The sequence below is a fragment of the Propithecus coquereli genome, unplaced genomic scaffold (genome assembly GCF_000956105.1).
Source record: "Propithecus coquereli isolate 6110/MARCELLA unplaced genomic scaffold, Pcoq_1.0 Scaffold72, whole genome shotgun sequence".
NCBI classification, from domain to species: domain Eukaryota; kingdom Metazoa; phylum Chordata; class Mammalia; order Primates; family Indriidae; genus Propithecus; species Propithecus coquereli.
In genome coordinates, this window is record NW_012153285.1 from 4252666 (window position 1) to 4277956 (window position 25291).

Below are 25291 nucleotides of genomic sequence, written 5' to 3' on the forward strand. Positions count from 1 at the left end.
CAAAATTGGTTCAATTTACAGAAACTTATCAGTCCGGGCAACAAAGCGAGACTGTCTCGAAAAAAAAAAAAAAAAAAAGAGGTGGATTCCAATTGTGCTGTCTTCAAATATGGACTGGCCTCAATGATTTCCTTCACCAACAGAATGTGGCAGGGGTGATGTGCTGGGACTTCTCAGGCTAAGTCTTAAGAAGCCATGCAGATTCTGCCCGGAACCCTTTAACCACTTGTTCTTAGGACGTTTTCTCTCAGAATCCAGTTGCCATGCTCTGAGAAGCCCAAACCACATGAAGAGGCCATGTGTTGTGGCCTCAGCTAAACTCTCAGCCAATGGCCAGCATCAGCCACCAGCCATGTGGGGGAGCCACCTTGGACTCCCCGCCCAGACCGGTCTTCAGATGACACAGCCTCAACCCAAGTCTGACTGTGGCCATATGGGGGATCCCAAAGGAGAACCACCCAGCTGAACCTAGTCAACCCACAGAAACATGAAAGATGATAACAAATTGTTCTGTCAAGTCTCTACATTTGGAGGTGGTTTGTTTGGCAGTCAACAAAGTCACAAACGCCTTGTGTTGAGATATAACACTTCTAGGCCCTCTCTCCCTACAGGACTAGTAAGATGGGATATGGGACATTGAACCCTCTGGTGGTTTTTCTTTCGTCCCTATTTGTCCATAAGTGGCCGTTGTTCCCTCTGCTACTGTCCTCCAGCAGGTAAATACTGGCAAGACCCTCCCTCTGTGGGATTGGGAGGTGACAGTTCACAGCAGTCCAGTGTGTATGTTTCATTTAAGGGCTAGAGGAGAGGAGTAGGAAGTCCATTTTGCTCTTAAATGCAAACCATGGTTTCCAATCTCACTTTATAGCAGTTATAAAGTTATTTTGACCCCAGACTCCTGTGTCTGTTTTTTATGCTTTTTCTTTTTATCTTGAGACAATGTCTCATTCTGTCACCCCAGCTAGAGTGCAGTGGTGTTATCATAGCTCACTGCAACCTCAAACTCTTGGACTCAAGTGATCCTCCCACCTTAGCCTCCCAAGTAGCTGGGACTACAGGAATGCACCACCATGCCCAGTTGGTCTTGAACTCCTGACCTCAGTCAATCCTCCCTCCTGAGCCTTCCAAAGTGCTAGGATTATGGGTGTGAGCCACCGCACCCGGCCCACTGTGTCTATTTTTAAAATTGGTTCGGAAAACGTGGGGAAAAGGGCAGAAACTTATTTTTTTTCTTCAGACTCCAACAAGCACCATCATTTCTCCTTTATCATCATAGGCTAGAAAGCAAAGTTTTGTTTTTTGAATTTTACCCTGCTTTATCCTCTAAATCGAGTCTACCATTACTACGCCTCCTTTTAGTTTTCGTGGTTCCTACCCTAGTACAGCTCCTCTCCTTGCCCCATCTGCAGCAACCCCTGCCCCATCCACTGCTGTCATGGGCTAGGATGCTCCCCACCCCCACCGAAGATCTTGTCTGCTGCCCTGGGTCCAGTTCAAGGACCTCTGTGGTGATCACCTTTATTATATTAATAGCTAACAGCTCTTCACACTAATCTTCCAAACTCAGTGACCCCCTAAGGCAAATTTTATTTCACACCAAACTAACTACTATTTCCTTCTTTTTCTTTTCCTACTTATTTTCTTCTTCTTTAGATTATATAGTTCTCCCTCCCTTATCCAAACTCCTTGTCTCTTAGGAAGCAAGAAACACAGGGTTTATGGCTAATTGTTCTTTGGCTAGTCTCGCCTTCTAACTGGCCAAAAATTCTAATTCCTTGAGGGCGTGTTCCTCAGTGTTCTACTCAATAAGCTCTGTTTGGACTCATGATCCCAATGGAAAGAGCTAGTGAAATTTGGTGGTTTTGATGGAGTAGGAAGAAGAGCTAATATTGATCATGCCAGGTTTTGCTAAGTATATGGAAAATATAGTAGTTCACATGTCATTTAATTTTTTCCTTTGGGTTCCTTAGTATAATGATTCTCTTGTCCTTTTTTTCACTGAAGAGGATGCTGAGATTTAGGAAAATTCATTTTCTCAAGGTCACTCAGTAAGTGTAGAGACTTAAAGTCGAGACCGACTACCAGTCTGAGTTTTTAACCACGATATCATACTGCCTTCTACGGTTTTATTGAGGGGTCTAGGGAATTATTTTAAACAAATTTTTCCTCATCTACCATCCAAAGATAATTGCCGTTCCCATCTTAGAAAACTTCGAAACTTTCAGCTATGCACGTACACTCTCCACCTGCCTGTGCTCACACCCTTTGTACATACAGTCGCCCTCTGTTCCGCTTCATCCAGCATAGCCACTTCCCCAAGCCATGATGCACCAATATTGTTCCCTATGAATCGGCCAGACTGCAGAAAGTACAAAATAACAACAAACATGCTCTTACCCCAAATGGGATTTTGGCTTGAACACACACAAAAATCACCAAGAATCAGAAGACTATAAATGTTAAGATATAAACATAAGATGTTAAATATTATTCACATTTTTATGGGAGAAAACAGGGAGTCCCAAACAAAATGGTCATTCTCTCTGAATATGAAAGTGAATACAGGGAATCCTTAAGTGCGAAGCCTTCCAGAAGCCGGTGGGGAAGGAACACTAATATTTACTGACCACCTCTGACCACACACCACACCTCATGCCAGGTAATTTCACTGATGTTCTTATTTGCTTTTCCCAACGACTTGTCAATATGGGCATTTTTACCCCAGCTTAAGGAAGAGAAAAGGCCGGCTACAGTTGCTTGTGCAGGCCACTGTAATACAGTGGTGCTGGGGATCGAATTCAGACGCTGGAGTCCAGGGTTTTTGTTCTTTTAGAGAAGGCTGTTTCAGGTGAAAGACAAAATATCTAGATTTTAAAAAAATCAAGAATGAGTTAAATAAGTGATCTGGAGTTATTAAAAAACAGCTGATAGGAATCTTGAAAACCACGGAGAGGAAAAATGAAGCAGAGAGACATTTGGGTTCCTTGTGGTTCAGTCTGGTGGGGGTGGGAAGAGGGGATTGCCGAGTTGAGGAGGGAGTTGGCTTTGCAAACTGGCCCTAAACAGAAAAAGGCCTTGTTCTTCCAAGAGTCCAAAATGGGGCTAAAGGCAACAGCACAGTCTTTGAATGGAGGCTGGAAGGAAGGGTGAAATTGAGAAGAAACCTAGCTCTACACAGAGCCTATCGCAGGCCAGGAAGGGGCGTGGAGCAGAGAACATCTGGAGGCTCAGGCTGCAGGCCTGTGCCAAGCTGCCCCAGTTATCTGACACGATGTGTGCGCTGGGCTGGGGGAGGGAGAATTGCTAGAAAAGAAGAATTTGTCAGCCTGGGCTCCAGTGCCTTTGAACTAACAAATCCTTTCCTTCTCCATTTGAACTCTTTCAGGATGCTATAAAAACGTTTAATAGTGAGCTTCATGAAGCAAGAGGATGGGGGACCTGACAGGGAATGAATGTCGTCCTTACGTTGGGGGAAAGGCCGCATCCTATCCTGTCATGCAGAGAAAACCAGGTGCTGCAGACCCGAGGAGAGTCAAACAGTCCCCTACGCGCAACCCGTAGCCTCTAGCTAACCGCTCAGTTGGCAGGGCCTCTTGTGGAATTCAGTTCTTGGCCAGAAATCCCTGCCTTAGACTCTGGAAGGTTTGAGGGAGGCTCAGCAAACCTGGCGGCTGCTCTTCGGGTTTGGCAAACTCGAGAATTTTCCAGCGCCTTGTGTTCAGCGAAACCGAAAATGTGTTTGGCTAGAAACCTTTCTCTAATTTTTAAACCCCTGTGCATTTTTTATGTAAATTCAATCCACATGTTTTTGATTTATTTATATTTAACTCATCAAATCGAATTAGAAGCTACAATGATGAATGGGAACAATGCTGATTTCCAAGAAGATTTTTGAGCCCTTTTTCTTAGAACTAAATCACATTCTATACTTCCCCCACCCCGCCCCCCAACTGTTAAAACTACCAGACTGGGCTGGGTTTGAAATTTAGAACCCAAATGTGAAATAAAGATCCCTGCTTGGCAAAGACAGACCACAGCAAGGGAATGTTCTTAGGAAGTCACAGTTAGAAAGGATGGGAAGGCTGGGGTGGGGGCGGGCAGTGAAGATGGGAAGGGAGTCAGTTGTCCTTCATTTGATGGTCTAAATAGATTAACCTGACTTTCCTGGCTTCCAAGAGAAGCCCCCTGACCATTTCTATTGCATATGATTTTATCACTACTATTCAGGGAAAAGGGGTTTCTGCCCCCAAAATTACAGTTGGGGGTTCTCCGAACCTGTAATCTTCCTTCAATTCTCCATAGTAGCCAATTCAAGCCACTCCTCCTCTTCCCTTGTGACAGCATCCCCCCTCCCCTGCTTCCTGGCTCTGGATGAGGCCTCTCCATCTGGAAGCACTTAAAATGTACAACAATTATAATCTCGTGCAAGAGAATCTTAGGATGCCCACCACATACTCATTAAGCTAAATTATAGGTGCACAATTTTATTTTGCACAATTCTGTTTGGCCTAGGTTTACACACACGAAAGGCCGTTACAGTCTTTCCCAATTATCCTTTCTACTACACCATCATTTTCCACAACTCTAGTTCGAGGTCAACGGTATTTTTCTGAGAAACTCTTGGCCGGCTGAGGTCCCAAGACAAAGTTGCTGTCTTAGGTTCAAGATGAAGGTGCCCTCTTAAGAGCCCCATGAACTAGTAGTTGGTGGGCCCTAGGACACTGACCAGAAAAACTTCCCTGAGCTCAGCTTCTCTCTTCCCCAGACCCTAATCTAATTAGACAAGCCTGGACAAGCACTAGCTTGTTACTTAATAACTGTATAACTTTAAGGCGGTATTTTAATTTCCTGGGTCCCAATTTTCCAATCTGTAAAATGGGTATAATAACTATACTTAGCTCACAGAGTTGTTAGGATTAAATGAGATATTTCGTGTGAAAACCTTAGCAGTGTTGGATGAAGATAGGAAGACGCTGGTCAAAGGGTACAAAGTTTCAATTAGGAGGAATAAGTGTTAGAGATCTATTGTACAGCATGGTGACTACAGTTAATAATGTATTAATATTTTATATTTTTAAATTATTAACAGTATATTTTAGGCCAGGCACGGTGGCTCACGTCTGTAATCCTAGCACTCTGGGAGGCCGAGGTGGGTGGATCGCTCAAGGTCAGGAGTTCGAGACCAGCCTGAGCAAGAGCGAGACCCCATCTCTACTAAAAATAGAAAGAAATGATCTGGACAACTAAAAATATATATATAGAAAAAATTAGCCAGGCATAGTGCCTCATGCCTGTAGTTCCAGCTACTCGGGAGGCTGAGGCAGTAGGATCGCTTGAGCCCAGGAGTTTGAGGTTGCTGTGAGCTAGGCTGACGCCACGGCACTCTAGCCCGGGCAACACAGTGAGACTCCGTCTCAAAAAAAAAAAAAAAAAAAGTATATTTTAAAAGTTCTCACCACAAAAAAAGGTAAGTATGTGAGGTGATGGCTATGTTAATTAGCTTGAGTTAATCGTTCCATAGTGTAAACAAATATCAAAACATTACTTTGTTTTGATAAAATATATATGTACAATTATTATATGTTGATTAAAAATAATCAGTAGTTGTCTGGCCCAGACTAAGTAGTTAATAAACATTAGTTGTTATTATTATAATAACTTTTACACTTTATTCAACCCCACAACTTTACTAAGAGCATTTAAATTTTTGCAGAGGTTGAGTTTCCTTCTAAATCTCCCTATCCTCACCAACGCTGAAGCAACCAATACACTGCCCTACAAACAGTATCATTGCAGGTAGGTGAGATGAGGTTTCTGATCAACCAGCTGGGATTCTGACTCTGTCCTCAGGGGAGTCTTCCATGAAGGCCCAAGTTTTAAACCTACAGTCTCTTCCTGGGCTCAACAGTAGCAGAGCAATTGGAAGATCTAAAATCTAACTGCACAGAGATCATTTTCCTTCAAACCAAACTAAGTGGCTCTTCACTTTATGTAAAAAGTGTATGCATGTGTACATGGGGAAGGGAGGTAAGAAGGAGGTTTGCACTCTGCTTTAAGGAGCAAAATGGTTAATTAATGTTTCCTGAGACCCCCAGGGATACTTCTGGAAAGTAGAAAGGTGAAGACACCGTTTAACATGTCAGATAAATGCCTCTCCCCCAAGGGGAAGAATATAGAAGTCCATGAGTCCATATAGAAGCCTTTATGCTCAGTGGAGTTCAAAGAAAAGAGAGTCTAAGGTCCAGTATCTATTGCTTTCCTCCAATGAAAACTAGTTTTAGCAGTAGTTCACGGATCCTAGTGTTGGCCAGGATAAAGAGACCAGGAATCCACCAGCTTCTGAGAGGGACTTTTGGATGCCTTATGTAACAATGGTCCTCATCCTGCAGAACTGGTATGAAGGCTCAGAGAGAGGACATTTGCAAGCCGTGACAAATGGTAATTTTTATTTCTATCAAAACTGACCTTGTTTGAAATTTTGGGTGATATCGGGAAATGTGTGTATCTTCCACGCCTAATATTTACTAGAGACTTTATTCTCAGTGATCTCTTAGCCCCTGTGTCTAGATGTGTTTTGGATGCCAGCCCCAGCTCTCAAGGACTCTAAGGAAACTACCCCTGCTCACAGCCCTGCCTAGCTGGCTGTTTGTGCCCATAGAGGGTACTGAAGTGGACATATGCACTGAAGGGACAATCTAATCCATAGGCTGGGGAGTCACTTGTGGCCTAATATAAAAGGTGAGTTAGGCCAATCAGACTCCTTTCTAGACATCTGGTATTGGGAGAGTGAGAAAGCAGGTTGACTGGTAGCAGAGCCATACAGGATGAAGCTGGCTGCACCAACGGCAGAACTCCTGCGTGCAGACTGATAGACCTGCTGCCAAGATTCTCCAGGGCTGCCTTAACTCCAGAAGCACTCCCCCATAAAGCACTTTGGGGTGGGGAACCTGTGGCCTCAAGGCCACATGTGGCCCTCCGGATCCCCAAGTGTGGCCCCTAGACTGAATCCAAACTTTACAGAACAAATTTGGTCAAAAGGCCACCCTGAAGGATCCAGAAGACCCCGAGGCTGCAGGTTCCCTCCCGGTTTCTGACTCACTCCTTCCTGGTTCCCCTCGACTACCGAAATCAGAAAAGTTAAAGCTTTCACTTTCTCAACCTCCCTCATAGCTAGCAGGTCACGTGGCACAATGCTGGCCAAGAAGATGCAACTGAGTATCTGCTGGGACAGAGGCTTCCCTGCTTCCTGTCCTGTATGAAAATGTTAGGCTTGCAGCTGCTGCCACCACCTTGCAACCATGAAGGGAGAGTCAGAGAAACCCAGAGGTGCCACAGCCCCAACACATTTGAGGCGCTGAACCAACTCCAGCAGTCACCAGATTCCAGCTTTCTTGTTATGTGAGTAAAATCTACCCCTAAATGACTATCAGATTTTTCTGCAGCTTGGAAGCAAAATCTTTCCTAAACACACACACTGAAAGTCAACATAGAACTTGATTTTGTTGTATTATAAGAAATATGATTTTTTTAAACCAAATAATAGGATCAACTTGTTTTTAAATTCACTTCTCCAAACATCAGCTGAGTGATACGAGCTCTCCAGGTAATAAAAATCTAACAAGGGGATAAGGTATATACGAATAACTGTGATTTAAGGCAGACAGTGAAAACACCGTAAGAGGAAGTTGCTCTATGTATATTCTGGGTACGGAAAGACATTACTTCTAGCTGGGGGAGCGGGGTTCAGGGAAGTCTCCACAGGAAAAGCATTTGGGCCAAACTCTTGAGAAAAATAAGAATTTGGATGTTTGGAGATGGGGAGGAAGGGGCATTCTTGGCAAAAGGAATAGTTTAAGCAAATACAGGAGACTGAAGGTCATGTACAGGAACTGACAAGTTCATTCTGGCTGGCACAGAGGAACAAAGTGCAGATTTGAAAGCCAGACCAAATTATAGTAAGCCTTGAATGCCAAACGAAGGAGTCTGAGCTTTATTTTCCATGCGGGGGTTGGGGGGTGTGCTGCCATTGAAGGTTTCTGAGCACCCAGGAGTCAGAGTAGGTCTTCAGGAAAATTCACCTGACAGCAATATGGATGGACTGGAGGAGGCAGAGAATGCCACCGGGGGGCTCTGCAGCCCTCTGGGCAGGAAGTGGTAAGGGTATGAACCAGGATAGTCAGAGCGAGAAGGGAGTGGGAAAACGACAGAATGAGAGATAATACAGAGAAGTACCTGTAACACAAGCTGGTCATAGGGTGTGGGTCATGGGAGGAACAGTGTAGAAAATACTTTATTGTACAAAACATAAACAAAAACCTCATGTGGTACCTCTGGAGCTGAAGACAGGAATGGTTTTATGTAGATGTTGGAGTCATGCACCTTCAGGTCATGGTCCCCAAGTCCCCTGGTCACTCCAATAGTTGCCATTACCCGGGCCTAGGAGTATAAGCAGAGGGTCATCAGAAACACTCACACACACAGAGAAGGCATCCCACCACAGTATAGCAGCCACCGGCTAAGAGTGATGAAAAGATTTTCCAATTCCTCCTGCCCATCCTTCCATGCCTTTTGCCGCTCAGTTATGTGGTTTGCCATTACCAAGAAAATGCTCACCGAAATCACTTCTATACTTGAGTGGTTTTTCTACCCATTATCTGAAGCTTGATGGGTTGTTGCTGTTTCTTTTCAGCTTTCTTTTCTGGAGACTGGAGGGAAGGGTGTCCAATAAGCCAACTCCAGTGCATGTGTGATGTCTATAGCTACTGACATTAGTTCATACCAAATCCAATAGGATCAGTCCACCCACCCACCCACCTTTCTATCACATACTCACTCCACAAGTATTTGCTGAACACCAGTCCTAGGACAGACACTAGCAAAAATGTAAAAAGTCAGAGGCAGCTCTTGCCCCTTCAGAGCTCATCTATTATGTTTTATGGCTAGAGAAAAGAAGCCATTAGCCACACTGCAACCCATCCTGTTAACATCCCCACAAATTCCCACTGAGTGGAAAGGCACAGAATGTCACTGGTGCTGTAGCTCCATAGAGACATCAGGGCTGAGGCCTCATGTTTCCTCTAAACTGCCTTTTGAATGGTTTAAGAAAGCAACACTATTATACTAATGCCTACAGAGTCAGCCTAAATATCTCTTGGGATGCCACAGATTTGATGGATGGCATCGAGACACACAGAGGGATGGTGTGAAAGTCATTCTGGGTGGAAGGAAGCCCAGTGTCCTAACCTTAGGTCACCAGTAACACATCCTGTGTAGTGTCATGGTTCAAAGACCTGAGCTTGAATCCTCACTTGATTACTTGGGTAATGGGAGTAATTACCTCCTAGGGGCAAGGATGAAGTAAACAATATTCAGAAACATTATAGTCCAGCACATCGGCTTCATCTTCACCCCAGTCTTTCAAAAGGGCTGCGCACCGTGGAGCCAGTCTCAGCTCAGAAGGTGGGCAGAGCGCACGTTAAAGTAGAAACAAAACCATGATGTGTTTTTGAGGGCAAGAGTCAGCGGGGATGAAATGCAGACACAACATGTGCAGCCCGGGCCCTCTGGTCAGGCAGGCTGCAGAAACCCTCTGCTCTACAGGGAGGCAGGACTGGCTCCTTTCTAACTAAGAAGTGTTCATCTCTAAATGTGAATACCATAGTCCCCTGGGGCTTTCCTCTCTCCCTGCAATGGCGCCTTCTCTGGCTGGAGAAAGCATGTATCTGCATTTTAGTTCAAAGAAATTTGATGTTTCTGCTAGTGACTGAACTTGTTTACAAAGTATAAAGCATTACCCACGCAAGTCCTTAAAAACATTTGCGAAAATGAAATGGAAAGTAATTGCCACAAAAGTACTCTGAAACTTCTGGGTAGGTGTGTGCGGAGAACAAGAAAACCCCTGTTAAGGAGCTAGGCAGAACCCCATGAAATCATGGGGTCCCCACACAGGTCTGGTGTGCTACTTAGGTACAGGGCAAGCCTGCCAATAAAAGCAAAGTGGAGACACGTGGCTTTTAAAATATGCCACCAGGTACAATGACAGGACTTGCCACCTGCTCATCACAGGACTGTCAAGCCTTAATTAACTGAAATGCTTGAGGAACATGATGTTTTTGTCAATTAAACTTTTTGCTTAACTTAGAAAATCCTTGCTCCTTTAATTCTTACTGCTGATGAACTTCTCAGAAACATCAGTCCATTTTCCTCTTGTACTAAGGAAAGTTTACTGAACATAACCAAACAGCCTGTTTAATATTTTTGCATTTGTTGAAGATCTGCCACGTGTCGGGTGCCAGGCTGGACAGGTGCTAAGGATACAAAGACAACAGGATATGCTCCTGAGCTTACTGGAACTCACTGGGTATAGCAGAGTGTTACTGAGAACCGGGGCTGCAGGCGCAGGTCACTGGGCTGAATGGTACACATAAATGGCGCCCACTGTTCTGAAAATCATGTCCCTGTCATGATTCTGAACCAAAGATGGTGGTTTGGAAGGTGTTCATCTCCATGAATGGGGCATGTTGATTTAAAAACTGCTCTCCACGTAGGTCATATATTCCTGCTTTATTTCCCTCCATGAAATGCCTCCTTCCACTGAAATCACTTCTGGGCCACACAGAGCCCCAAACCCAATCCCGTGTGCCTGTGTCCAAGCATTCTCCATTCTCCATTCTCTCTCTCTCTCTCTCTCTCTCTCTCTCTCTCTCACTCACACACACATACACACACACACACGCACACACACTGCTCATGGAAGACATCCTTTGGTTGTCCTGTGAGTCATTTCTTCTTGATAAAAACTATCAAATGCTGAAAAAATATTCCAGCTGAAGATTCTTCTCAATGTGATCACATTTTTCACTTCTAATTGGAACTCTTCACACCGAGTTGAAATGTATTAGTGTTCTGAGGAAGGATGTAGTGATTCAGAAGGTGTTTGTTCTTCCTGGGAACCGGTTTCCCAGCTTCCTCATCCCCACACCAGGATCCAGCCTCCTCTGGGGCTCTGCCTGCAGACCACTGTGGGATCTACAGCCGTCCTCACTCTGACCAGGGCCCTGGGAGCTGGCGATGGTCTCTGCTATCTCTGCTTGGGCTCTGGATGATATGATCTTATAATTACAGTGAAGCTTTGGAGTCCCTTCCAAAGCAGACTTGCAAAGTCTGAGTTTTCCATGGTACAGTCTGCGCACACCAGAAGCAGCCAGAAAGCCACGGCTCCACCTTGGGGCCACCCCTCACTGGCCACATGATCTGCCTGAGCCTTTTGGACCTCTCGGTCCCAGCTGCCTTGTCTGCCAAATGGATATGATACAGCCAGCTTGACCTGCCTCCTCGTTTGGTGTCAAATATAAAATGAGATGACATATGTGCAAGTGGTCGCTTTTAAACACTGCAAAAAGTTATTCACACGGATTGGGAAGGGGGACATTATTTTCACCAAATTGACTTTGGTCCCTGTGCTCACTGCCCACCCCCACCACTCCTTAGACCCTCAAGACAGGAGGCCTGAAGGATGATGGATGGAATATGCTCTCAAGCTGTCAAGACTGCAGAATCAGGAACTGCTGAGTGGAGCATAGGGAATGCCACAGTCCACATGGAACAGCAGCAGCGGGACAGAGCCTTGTCCTCTCCACCCAGGGAAAGCACACGTGCCTACCTTCTTGCCTTCTCCATATATAAGGGGGAACTTCAGGTCCTCATCCTCAATGGTTTTGTACGCCCTGTAGGGGGATAAATAACATTTTTAAAAAAGGTTTGCACTCAATTAGTGACCCGTTAACCTGACACAGGCTGCTAGGGACTTCATTTTCCCTGCGACCCCAACCACACTGCCTACCTCCTTTATATAGAGTTATTCTCACTACAGAATTGTGTGTATTTTACCAAATGAGAAAATATCAAGTTTTATGTGCTTGAAGAGGGAGAAAATAAGTGGGCATATACATAATTAGCGACAAGAGGAGAGGGTCTCTGCCCTCACTGTCTGGGCAATAATGAAGTGACTCAGCAACAGCAACTGGATTCACATCATTAATCCAAAATTGTGAGAAACAGAGCTCAGAGATGGATGGAGTGTGAAACTGCTCCAAGACCCAGTTCTCACCTTCGGGGGTTGTTTACACCAAAGCAGCCTTGCATTGGGATGGCTAGGGGAGGAATCTTTAGAGCCTGTTTGACCTCAGGATGATATTCAAGGTTGGCAGAAATTCTTTGTTTCACAACAGCTTTTAAACGACCATGCGACGCACAGAAAGAAAATCCAGTTTATGCTTCAATGGTTTATTCTAGACATGATTGTTCGGATGCCACTGCCTACACAGCTGAGGCTGGCAAGGTCAAGGGGAGAGAGCAAATGAAGCCCGTGTCCTGTGATTTTGCTCATAAGCCAGTTAAAAGACAAACAAGTAAGCAAACATGGTGCCCAATTATTATCGGCATCATCCTAAGCACGTAGCTTCACCTTTTACAGTCTCAGTTTCTTCATCTGTAAAATGAGGATGATGCACAAGACACAAAGAGCTTAGTGCAGAGCCTGCACTCAGCAAGAGCCCAATAGTGGCAGCTGTTACTAATATTTAGCAGATAACTAACACTTGGCATACCAATTCCCCTTTCTGCAAAATGGGGCTAGCATTGCTCATTCACCACATCGAAGAAATTATTAGGAAGACTAAATAAAAGATGGGCCGCTTCTGCTGGATTAGGTGCTAGAAGTAGATGCTTTTCTAAAATAATGTCTCTTGAGTATGTGGAAAAAACTGATTTAAGAAACGGCCTGCCAGTCCTGAATACACCTAGGCAACTTGGGCGTGAACTTGAAATCAAACTTATGGAAGCTTCTGACATATAAAAGAATGCAACCCAATTTAAAAAGCGTGCAACCTCAACATGAAGCAGGTACATCCTTAGGGAGTTATCTGAGTAAGTTTTTCTTCCCAGGGAGTAGAGAATCAGTGAAGTTCTGGCACCATATGTGCCTGAGCCTGAGCTAGAGCTCAGCACTGCTTTCTGCATGGTGCTAGGATGTGCTCTCTGGCCCTCAGGATCCTCATTAATCAAGTAGGGAAAAATTGTGGCTCATTCGTGGGATTGCTGCAAGGATTAAAATGGGGTAATGAATGTGAAGAGCTTAAGAAGTGTTTAGCACAGTGCCTGGCACATGCTGAGATCTCAATAAATGCTCGTTGTTTCTGCTACCGCTGCCAAGCAAGCCCAGAGGTATTCTAGGAATTGAATTTTCAAAATAGGAACTGTTCTATTTCCTTCCCCCAAATCTACCAAATTAACATGAAGTGGAAATAGCCACTTTGATGTTGTATATACTCATATAAACTATTTTAAACACTGTGGTATGTAAGTCACTTGGGAAACAAATAAAGCTATCATTAGAACACAGCCCCAGCTTGGGGACTGAGTGAGTTTGTAGACCATTGGTTCTCAACCCTGGGTGCACACTGAATCATTTGGAAGGGCTTTAAAACACCCCAGTGCCCAGGCCACATCTCAGAGCACATAAATCAGAATCTCTAGGGGTGGGACTCAGGATTTTTAAAAAGCCTTCCAGGTGATTCCAATGTGCAGCCAAGGTTGAGCTCCACTGCTGTAGACCAAATGTCAGCTAGCTAATATTCGAAGTGAGTTATACAATAAGCATAAGCCCCTTATCAGCTTGATCCTTAAGATGAAAGGCTACATGACTCAAGGCAGAGTAGGGAAATGGCCTGAGAAAGGCCCCAAAACAACATGAACAGGGCTTGGGGAACCCCACGTGGAGCAGGAAGTGTGGAGAGTGAGAAGACAGGCCCAGAGAGGAGGCAGCAGTGGAGAGAGGGGCACAGGAGTCTGGAATTAAACAGGAGTCAGAAGGCAGCAGCTCTAGTAGCAATGACTGGAAATTACTTAGAGCCCACGAATGATAGGCTAAGAGCACTCTTAACAGTCTTGAAAAGGTAGTGAGAAAACTGCTCTCTGACTCCATCACAAACCCAGGTAATCAAATTCTCGTGGGGCAGAGAATTTCAGGAGCATGAAGTCCACATTCCCACAGCTCTGAAAGACACACACTCAGAGCTGTCACCCACAGGACCAAGGCCCAACTGCACATTTTAGTATTATATTTTAGTTTCTGTTTCCTTATCTTCAGGAACAAAAAATTAAAAATAGAAATGACAACCATGGAAAAGAAAGGTTTATTCTGTGTTGCCAATGTTGGTTTTCAATGAAATAGGAGCCCTCCTTCCCCATCAAATGACAAGTGGAATAACTATAAACAAAGAAAGAAAGAACAATACCCTCTCCCCATCCATCTTTCTGAATCCTAAGGGCAGTTCGTCATATAAAGGTAAGTGGACTTCCATCCATAGTTAGAAAGTCTTGAGCTAAGGCCAGGCGCAGTGGCTCACGCCTGTAATCCTAGCACTCTGGGAGGCCAAGGTGGGCGGATCGATTGAGCTTGGGAGTTCGAGACCAGCCTGAGCAAGAGCGAGACCCCATCTCTACTAAAAAGAGAAAGAAATTAATCGGACAACTAAAAATATATAGAAAAAAAATTAGCTGGGCATGGTGGTGCATGCCTGTAGTCCCAGCTACTCGGGAGGCTGAGGCAGAAGGATCGCTTGAGCCCAGGAGTGTGAAGTTGCTGTGAGCTAGGCTGACACCACGGCACTCACTCTAGCCCAGGCAACAGAGTGAGACTCTGTCTCAAAAAAAAAAAAAAGAAAGTCTTGAGCTATAAAGTATAAAATACAGTATCCAAAAGTTAAAACTGCAATTTGATTAGAGTCTGTATAAATTAATGATAGCTAACAGTAATTACAGCAGCTATGATTTACTAAGCAGCTTCTACATGCCAGACACTGGGCTTGGTGCTTACAGTGTCTAAAATCTCTCAAAGACCCTGCAATGCCTTGTCTTACAGATGCAGGAACTGAGGCATAGAGAGGTTAAGTTACTTTCCCAAGATCATATCATGCTAGTGGCCCTAAAATCAGACTCAGACTTTTCCAGAAAACATGCCAAAGAAATGTGATATCAGGGCTCAGCTTTGGGAATTTTTCATTCTAGTCGAAGAGTGTGAAATGAGACCATTACTGTCCACCTCTCATTGGGTGACCAGCAAACATTTGGTGAAGAAAAGGGGACTTCTGGCAAAAGAGGAAGGGGAATTTTCTGTGTGAGTGGCAAAAAAACCCAAAAGGTGATCATGTGGGGAGAAAACCAGTGGCTGCTCGACTACCGGGTTTACAGGGAAGAAGAGCATGAGGTCAGCAGAAAGGAAGGCCCACGCTCTCAGACCTGGTACTGCTTCCCAGGTCATCTCGCCTGCGGTCACGGAGACAACCAAGCCTCTCCCACAGAGAACAGACCTCCCTCAAACCTGTCCTCACAGTTTGAGGTGGGACACCCCAGTTCCTGCCCGCGTAGAAAGCCTGTCTGCTGTTTTATGTTATAGTCGATGTCCGGGCTGTAGGCCTGCGTTTATGCTTCCAGCTCGTCTTTGGCTTCCAGCTTTCTCATTTGGAGGTGGGGAGAGAGTAAGAGAGAGGCTGAAGCTTGACAGCTCTAAGACCTGCAGGTACTTTGGATTTGAGATTAATAGAGAATGTCTAGTCGAAAACTCCTTTACACCAGATCCTAAGATTTTCTGAAATCTGGATTAAATTCTTAAAAAATAACCCCCAAAACAGATCACTTACTAGTTTTATAACAATATAACTGACCAGAGATTATATTCAAATAATTACTTGTCACAAGATAACAAAACTGAAAGGCTTAGGAAAGATTTTTAGAATATCTCTCATTTGGGGTCCTTTATGAATATTTATGAGGCCCGTTGACAAAAGGATAAGATGAGGAGAAAAAGGAATGCTAAATTCTTGGCTCTCCCGAACTCAGAGGCATTTTCCTCAGAAGTTTCCATTAAACTTTTTTTTTTAAGTAATAATTCCCACTGTCACACTGATAATGCAAAGCTACAAAAAAAAAGCCACTATTGCTGTGGACCTACTGGGAGCAGGTCAGCATCGATGGGACTGAAAAGCCATTAGGTCAGCTGTACCCCAAGTGTGTCCACCTCTCACTGGGTGACCCCCAAACATCTGATGCCTGGTCTCTGCTCAATGGACTGCCACAGACAGTCACTGTCCTAGGAACTTAAAGTCAGCCCGTTCCACTGGAGAACAGCTCTGGGAAATTCTTTCTCCAGTTGGTGTGTTTGACCATCCTCTGGAAAAAGGTAAAATAAATCCAGACTCTCTTCTGCTTGAGAGCTCTGCAAATATTTGAAAAGAGCTATCTCAACGTTTCTTTTCCCTAGTTCTTTCAACTGTTCTTCACAGGGCCTGGGGGGCCATCCCTAACCACTCAAGGCACCATCATTCAACAAATATTTATTAACTGAGCACCAAACACTGTGGCAGGGCCCTCTGCGGGATTTCCAGCTTGCCAGCGTCCTCAAAGAATGGCACTTGGAACTGAGAACACTTAAGATGTAGTCCAGATAAGAATGAGATTATTACTTCTTTTGATTTGGACCCTGCACTTTCTAAAAATCAGTGAAGCTTCTATTTGCATTGTGTGCAAGCACACGTGTGTCTGTGAATGTGTGCTTTAGCCCATTTTAGCTCTGGGGCTATCTGTGAAGCACACATTTAAACTGAGTGAAAACAAATGAAAAACCCCAAAGAAAAACAAACAAACAAAAACAAACCCCATCCTGGAGCAAAAAGACCTGAGGATTTCTGGCTCATAGCCTCCTCTGGTTTACACTGGCACAGTGGATGTTTATGCTGAATGGAGGACTCCACTGCCCTCATTAATTTTATCTTTCTAGTTTCAGTCCATTGTTCCAGCCCACCGAGAGCTTTCCAAATTCACATCCTTCCATCCAGAATATCAGCTCTCCTTCTACACTACGTCATGTTCCATGTGATAAGCAATCCTGCCATCTTCATACAGGTCACTGGAAAAAATGCTAAGCGGAACCAAACCATTAGAGACCTTCCTTCAGGCCAAGCTAACCAGACAAGGGGTGAGTCAACATTCCTTGGAAGCATGTGGAGGATAGGTTGTGCAATTCAAAAAGTCACATTCAGCACAATTCTGTCTCATGCAAGTGAAGCATCTATCAATTTCCTTTTTAATACACACAACGGACTGTCAAAAGCTTCTCCCTCTCACTCCTTTGCTGTGTGTGGCTCTCAGGCCAATGCCCCTCCTTGACCCTGCTATTCTAATTACCTTCTGGCTATACTTGTTCTAGATCCAGCCTCCATTTGTGGCAAATCTTTTTGATACCTTTCTTGCTAGCAGCCTAGAATTCCTCACCCTCTTGATTTGCTAGTAACACAATAGGGACTCAGCATGTTGTCTATTAACATGCCAAATACCATCATCACTACTTTTAAAACAAATTCAGAATTAGAAGTTTTCAACAGTTCCCTGCCGCCAGAGCCCTAGCACCATCTTCTCTCGCGTTACCCGGCTCGCCTCACTGGGCCTCTGGGCAGTAATCTAGGCGAGAGGCCGCGGTGCTAGGATAAGGGCCCCAGGGTTGAGTGCAGTGAGAGTGCTCAACACCGTTCAGATTTGCCCCTTTTACCTCTGTTCTCACAGCAACCAGAGTAATTATTTTAAAATGTCAGACCACATCATGATGCTCCTCAAAGCTGCCAGTGGCTTTCCTATTATACACTAATCAAACGGCCTTCTTCAGCACTGGTCCCCTGCCCCAAAATTCCTACTTCCCTTTCCTGCTTTATATTTCTCCATAACATCTACCTCCACCTGACAGTCAAAGTACTTTCCTTCCTTATTATGTTTATTTTCTCTACTGCTCCCCTAGGCCCCTTAAGTTCTGTGAGGACAGAGATTTTTGTTAGCCAACAGTGGCATCTCCAGTACCTAGAAAAGTACCCAACATATATAATGGGTACCTGATAAATATTTGATTAAGTGAGCAAATTAATGAATACTGCCTTTCCCAAGCAGAGGCTTTATTTTGCCCTTATGTATTTTCTTGTTCTATACATATTTACAAAACAAAAGCCAAGAGCCTTCTTGTTTTCTTTGGCTGCTTTCTAAGTGGTGTGTGCTGTTCCAGCTAATGTTCACTCACAAGCACGGCCCTTCCTTGCCTCTGCCCTGGTGGCTCTGTGCCGCCCTTTGCAGTCTCAGTCGCACTCTCTGAACAGCTGAACTTGAGAGGTCTCTATGCAGCCACGCTGACATCCTTTCACCCTTCCAACAAGTATCAGTTATAGGACTCCTCCACCAAGAACACCTTGGTTCTGTAACTTTCATCAGGAAAAGCTTTGCTCACACTGTCCTCCTGGCTGGGAGGCCTGCTGGCAAATCTCTTTTAATCCACAATATCACTCTTCGGCTAAAGTTCTCCACTGGCTTCCAACCACCTTAAAATATAATCCAACTAGGAGGCCCTCTACTATCTGGTCTCTGCACGCTCTGCGATCTTTGATCACCCTGCTACGCTTTCCTAACACTGGTTTTCTTCTTTAACACGCTGCAGGGCCTGGCTCTTCCCTCTGCCCGGGCCGTTCTTCCTCTGGATCCTGCAAGGCTGCCTTCTCGGTGGTGTGGAAAGGCCTCCCCTGGCAACCCATCCAAAGTCAGGTGCTCCCCACTTTTGCTCATCCTGCTCCAGTGCTTCATGGCGCTCATGCAGCACCATCTGAAATGACCTCATTTATTAATGTGTTTACGTGTTTACATTCTGCCCGCACTCCTGACACTAGCTTCGTGAAGGCAGGGACTTTCTTCTCATCTGATGCTCTGTCCTCCTGTCTACAACCACGCACATGGCGGGCATAAGCAGACACTAGCTCAATAGATAGATAAATGAATGAAGGCTGGCACTTGTCCCCCAGCACGCGAGTTTCCCTCTAAAGATATACCCCATTCATTTTGCCTCAATTTCAAGCTTTTCTATGGCTGAAATTCAGGGCTGAGTCCTACCAGCAATATCTTTGACTTTTATTTACCTCTTTGTACTTCCCTTTTATTATTAATAGCTATTGATGGTTATAAAGTCATAAAAGACACCACTTATGATCCTCTTGCCTATTCCCTTCTCCAGCTATTCCCAAGTCCCACCTAAGAATGGTAGTTTTTTGTCACAGCTGTTTTCCGGCATAAATGGTGTTGCCAAGATCATTTTCTAACACAGTTTAAACGCAAGTGTCCCACTGTAGAAAGTTCTTCCTAGTCTTTGCAGGATCCCTCCGTTCCTGGGAAGAGCCCTCACTCTGATTTCTTAACCCACAGGCCAGGAACCCAGAGTCCCTGCTTGGGCATCATCCGCTTCCCATGGTCTCCCTTCTCTAAGTCATGACCTTTAACTAGAAAGAGGGTCAGAAATATCACTTTTTTCCTTAAGTCTTAATTCTTTAGCAAAACTTCAAAGTCATTTAAAAGGAATATGATCCCTTCTGGGGGAAATAACAGGACCCTCTCCCTCCGGGGACTGCGTAATCTCCACAATGCACTTGTGCGGTTCTAATGACACAAACCAGTGAGTCACATTCTTCCACTAACCCCTCGACTTTGCCTTGGATGCCTCACCTCCCCTGGGGATCTTTCTTCCTGGATTCTCTGTTCCCTCCAGGCAGAGCCCACTGTGGTATTAAAGCACACCAGGCTTTAATCTGGTCTCTGGTTTAAAGCCACATCTCAACTCCCACATGAACTAGCTGTTGGATTTGGGAAGGTCCCGCAGACCTCACTGAATGTGCTTCTTTAGCTGGATACCTCGCAGGGCGGTTCAAGGATGAAGGATAACTATGTCTGGAAAAGTCCTTTGGGAAGGATGGGTCGATTTAATCATAAGTTGTGGTTATTAAGGTCTTAGGAGCCTCATTCTTTCTCCAGCATAGATGTAGAGCTTAGATGATGGGCCACCACAGGCAGGAAGAGATAGCATCTTCCCACTGGGGCCACCCCAATTCATACTTTTTCTACAGTTGCTGATATTGAAGCATGAAGGAGAGCACCTGTGCAATTTTATCCAGAACAGTCTATTGTTCTGCTCTGAAGACTCAGAGACTCAGAAGGATGCCTCAGAGCTAATAATCCAAAGAGGGTAGAGTTAATTTGAAATACTCATAAAAGGAGACCTTTTCCCCTTAGCCGGGAGTTCAGTGCCCTCCAGGAGGGAAGGAAAAACCACAGGCAGTCTTGTTTTTCTTATGGCAGAAACCAAGTCCTAGCCCACAGAGGCACATTCCACGGGGCTGACCAGGTTGGATGGAGGGTGGTGGGCAGAAGCGTGCAGGTCTTGAGTCCCTGCTCTCGCCTTCCTGTAACAAAATCTCAGCAGCAGCTTGAGTCCCAGGAGGCCCAGGATAAAACACCACCCAGGCCTGTCTGGTCAGGAACCGACACATGCCTGGAGCCCAAATGCTACTCATGGCTTTTAAGAGCTTGGCATGACCCCAATTATGCAATTCTGGAATCCACAGAGGCTCTCCCCTGACTCCCTCTGCCCACACCCACCCTCCTCAGACCTTCCTGGAAAAAGCCATGCAGGACTGGCAACCACCTCGTGCTTCCTTTTTTCTGCCAGTCATCGGTGTTTCCAAAGGCATCAGGCCCACACAGCCTGATCGCAGAAATCAGTGCATAGAGGCTGCTTCCTGCTCCTCTGGGCGGCTCCAGCAGGCAGCCACCTCGCCCCACCGACTGCATAAGACAGTGTGTCGTGTGTGTTTCCTTTGACACAACACAGGAAGGTTTTTGTGTTTGATTAGGTCAAACGACATTTATAAATGTCATCTTTTAAGAGTCCCTTTTCCTGGTTTCTAAGAGTCATGGTTAAAAAGTTCTCAGAAACTTCTTAAATTTGCCTATGAATGGAACCTTACTAGGCTGGAAAGATGGAGCCAAACTGTCAGGGAGAGTGAATCCGAGGTAAGCTCAACGAGGATGGGCTCAAGTCAGAGTTGTGGAGCGAGAGGCTGAGTCCCCAGGGTGAGTCTGCAGAGGCTGAGAAACATCCTATACCCAGCAGGAAGTTCTGGGGTTTGGAAGTAACCTTCATGATGTTTTGGGGCAGGCCCAACATCTCTGCCACAGGCTCGCCATTGTATAGCAGGCTTTAGTTGGCGGTAAATCTAAGTTTTCGGGTCAGATTTTGATTCATTGGGTTCCTAAATTTATGTTCTGGGAACTATTTTCAACATTTCAATTATATGATCCATGAGAACGTTCCTCTGTGGGGCAGAGGCTCCCCACACAAATGCTATCTTGTTTTCTTTCTTTGGTCGTTGAAGTGTCCTTTCAATTATTAATAGTCGAAGCCTGTAGGCCCTGAGCTATGAACAAGTCGATACACTTCTGCGAACACAGTGCACCAGCTGGATTCAGGCACAAATAGTATGCTTGAGCTGTAAGAGTGTGATTAATATTCAGTGATAAATTGAAGAGGGCTGGCAGCAGCAGAGCTTGTGCATTTTTGGCTACCTGTGATGAAAGAAACCACCTCTTCATCTCCTTAGCTCCATGAAAGGCTGCTGGCCTTTTCTCCAGGAAAACTTTCCATAATAGGGCAAAAGCTCTGGTCCCTGATATTGCAGTTACCCTTGAGGGAATCCCCTGATGGGTAGGGCTGACCCACAGTCTCTCCTCCCCGCCATTAGCGCATCTAAGCCAGACCCCACCTGGAGTTCTGGAAGCTGCAACCATTCCTCTCTTTTGGCTTCAAGACTCCTCTTTTCACCAGGCCTATGGGTGACACCAAGAGGCAAAAGAGCTTGCTCTCATTTTACTGACCTATGTTCTCTGGGAAAGTAGACTAGGTTAGAGCAGAGGTTTTGCACTTTGGGACCAGTGGTAAGAACTCTTGTTAACCTAGTATAGACATAAACATGTCTCAAACAAAGATATTTACCCTTGTCATATGATATACACTTGATATTTTCTTTATATACTATGCTATTTAATTTGTTTAAAATGCTTATCTCCATGCACTAAATTGATTTCACAATCCTGCTAATGCGTCCACGTCCATAGTTGAAAAAGTTTGGATAGAAGAACAGAACCTGCTCTTAGCAGCTTCCAAATTAGGAGCTCAGGTTTTGATCAGATAAAAGCAATGGGTTCTACTAGATTCATTTGCCGATATTTACCAAGCACCTATGAGGTGCCAGGTGCTGGCACAGGTGCTGGGTCTAGGGAGTTAAATAAAGTAAAAGTCATTTCTTGACTCACAGGCTCAAGTGTAGCAGCAGCAAAGGATTTGCATAGAAGAAAATCCTTTGAATCAGTCTTTTAAAAAGTATAATTGTATACATGCAAAACAGAACCAATACTATTTGGGGATAAAACATTTTGAATGACTCTTAAGGAAATTCCAGATTTGGAAATTATTTCTGATTCAGTATCTACTTGGTGTTGCATTAGCAGTTGGCCAGGAGAGCCTCACATTCTAATCAATAACATTTAGCTCTCCGCACGGATATGAATCAGAAACCCTTACTTTATGAGCACGCAAATACGGAGTGATTTCAGCTTTCTCAGGGACCATTCATTCTGGAAGCAAACATGAATTTCATTGACATCGCCTTTATATCATATGAGACCCAGTCAATACATACAAATCAGGAGATGATCGAAATTGACCTCATAGCCGCCAATGGCAGGGAGAAAACAGCAAATAGATACCTAGCTACAAAGAGGGTTTCTACTGCACAGGCCAGTTCCTGTGTCGGCTCCTGCAGCCCTCCCTCACATAGCTTGTCCCACTCTGGTCATACAGATATTTGTATCATGGAACACTGAGTCCTGCGGTAATCCATGGTTAAGTTAACTTGCTCTTAACCATGTTTCTCTATCTCTGACAAGCTATGAATCTGTATGAATACCACAAAATGGCATGATATGCAAAAGAATGTTTAATGACTAATTCTCTTCCTCAGATTAAACTGTAAAAAGTTTCACAGTGGGCAGTCACACAGAAAGTTAAATCATACCACATTCTTAGACTTTTTTCTTCTCTTAACAACATGGCAGATGTACAAGGTCACCGGAAAATTAGGCTTAACCCGAGGTTTGGCTTTCAAATTGTTCAAGTCCAATAAATCGAGAGACTCCAAATCTTCAAACTTAGGTGCCCAGCTTTCCACAACAAGGTGGCCCAAGGCAACCTAGAGGATTAAACCTAGAGGTAAACTGGGGGTGGGGTGGGTATCATTTACTGAGGATGAGCAGGAATGAGAAACCATCCCATTAAATGCCCTGGGAAGCATGGTCTCCTGACCTATCCCCATATTTACACCGTGTGGGGAGCCTGGACTACCCGGGTTACGTGCACTCACATCAGCAAGGAAGAAGAGAGGCCATCCACTGCCAGTCCAGTCTACCGGCCCTTTTTCACACCGTCACTGGCTCACTGCAGGTGGTCAAAGATATGCCCAAGTAACAGCAAGGGGATAGCCAGGGGCAAGGACTTCCAATGCACCAGAGATCACAAACGTGTTATAGAGTCCAGCATGACCAGCACTCTGCACGCTGTTGTTCGTATCCATCGTAAGAATGTCTAGGGCAGCCCAAGGTCAATATAGGAATATATTGGAATATATAGGAATATATAGGAATATCTGGATATATAGGAATCATCTGGGTGCTCTTAAAAATGCAGATTCCAGGACTTCAGGGATTCTGATTCAGCAGGTGAGGTCGAGGCCGGAATGTGTTTAATAACTTTCTCTACCAGCATTGTGACTGTCCATTTACAAGCCTGTCCTCACACAGACTGTCAGCACCATGAGGGCAGGAACTGTTTTACTCTTCGTTTATCTCCAATGCCAACACAACAACTGGTTCACCAAATGAATAATGGTTGAAAGTGATCGCCCCACAGAGATGAAGCCTTGTGCCTTGTCCTTTGAGGAACAGAGCGTGATGTGCAGCATGTGAATCACCTTAGGAGACCCACAGTAATTCAGTCCTAATAGAATCTGAACCTAGAATTTGGCGGAGTATCATTGCCTTGGCCAGGGCAACAAGGTGGAGAACAAAAAGTGAATGTGCCACCCTCCATCCCTTCATGAGCCTTCTGGAGCTTTCCTCAGGCTCTGATCACAGCAAAGGAGAGAGACAGTTGACAGATAACCCTCTGGCCCTCAAAATACCCCTGGCAGCCTTTCCAATTCTTACAGAGAGATTGTTGTTCAGTTCTTCAGCAAGGGCTACCCACAAAACCTCACCCTTGCCCCGGTCAAGTCCTTGTTTGACTCATCCGAAGATGGGAGGACCGCAGTGGTAGAATGAAATCTTTCAGAGTTTGGAGTGGTGGTTTCTTAGCTCTCATGTGTGGATTCCTGGGTAAGCCCAGAAACCAAGGATTTTAAACCTGCACCTTGGCTAACTCTGAGGAATATGCCCTCAGGCCATATAGGGTGAGCACCTTCATAGGATTGTCAGCTTGAAACCAGCAACACTTTTCCTACTCTGAAACCTGGTGAGCAGAGAAAAGGAATAAAACTTCATCAAGATTTGGTAAGAGTGAAGTATTATACTGGTGGAGTATCGGTTGGACGCAGGAAAATGTTTCCTTGGCAGGCTTGTAAAGTACCTGGAAAAATTTGCAGGAGTGCTGTAGCAACTAGTTCTCTGGAATTTCCTTAAAAATAGGATCCTATAAATAGGCTGAGTATTGGCCCACATGCCCTTCTGAACATGCTGTCAGCTCTATATTTCTGCCCTGCTGTATGTCATTTTCATACTTTACAGAGGGGCAGAGCTCTTAATTATTTTAGTTATTGCCTTCCTTAGCATGGCATTCAAAGTCCCCCATGAGATGACGTCAATCGACTTACCTAGTTTAATGGTTCGCTTCACTGCCCACCACTGTTACATACCCTCTCACTTCCTCCTAAATGTCACTTATGTGAGGCTCCCACCAGGACTGTTACCTAGCTGATATAAACAGATATAACTGTACATGGAGGGTTAAAACACCAACATACTTCCATGCTGGCTGGCAAATAATGACTGTCCCAAGCTCCCTGAATGCCTCCATTTGCTGTTCTATATACCCTCCCCTCAGTCCCTATGATGCAACAGCAAATAAAGGGTTAATGGCTGGCACAGCAGCGGGGCTTCTAGGACCCTGCTGCAGCCCAGCTGGAGCCTATTCCTCCCTGCTGACTGTCAAAATATTTTGAATATTATCTCTGGCTTCCTCATTCCCCAAACACACTTCTGCTTGTGCTGTGTGTGCCTTTTGCTCGGAATGTCTTTCCCGCCAACCCTCTTGAAACCCCTCTCAGAT

At 44.9% G+C, this 25291-nt stretch overlaps 1 protein-coding gene across 1 annotated transcript in view; it reads right to left on the reverse strand.

The window, feature by feature from the left end:
- PPM1H (protein phosphatase, Mg2+/Mn2+ dependent, 1H) overlaps nt 1-25291 on the reverse strand; it is a 242350-nt gene that overhangs the window by 23613 nt on the left and 193446 nt on the right. The window contains exons 7-8 of the mRNA XM_012661560.1: nt 11663-11726; nt 8329-8436 (exon numbers count right to left, since the gene is read on the reverse strand). Coding sequence (XP_012517014.1) covers nt 8329-8436; nt 11663-11726 — 172 coding nt within the window. The remainder of the gene's footprint in view (nt 1-8328; nt 8437-11662; nt 11727-25291) is intronic.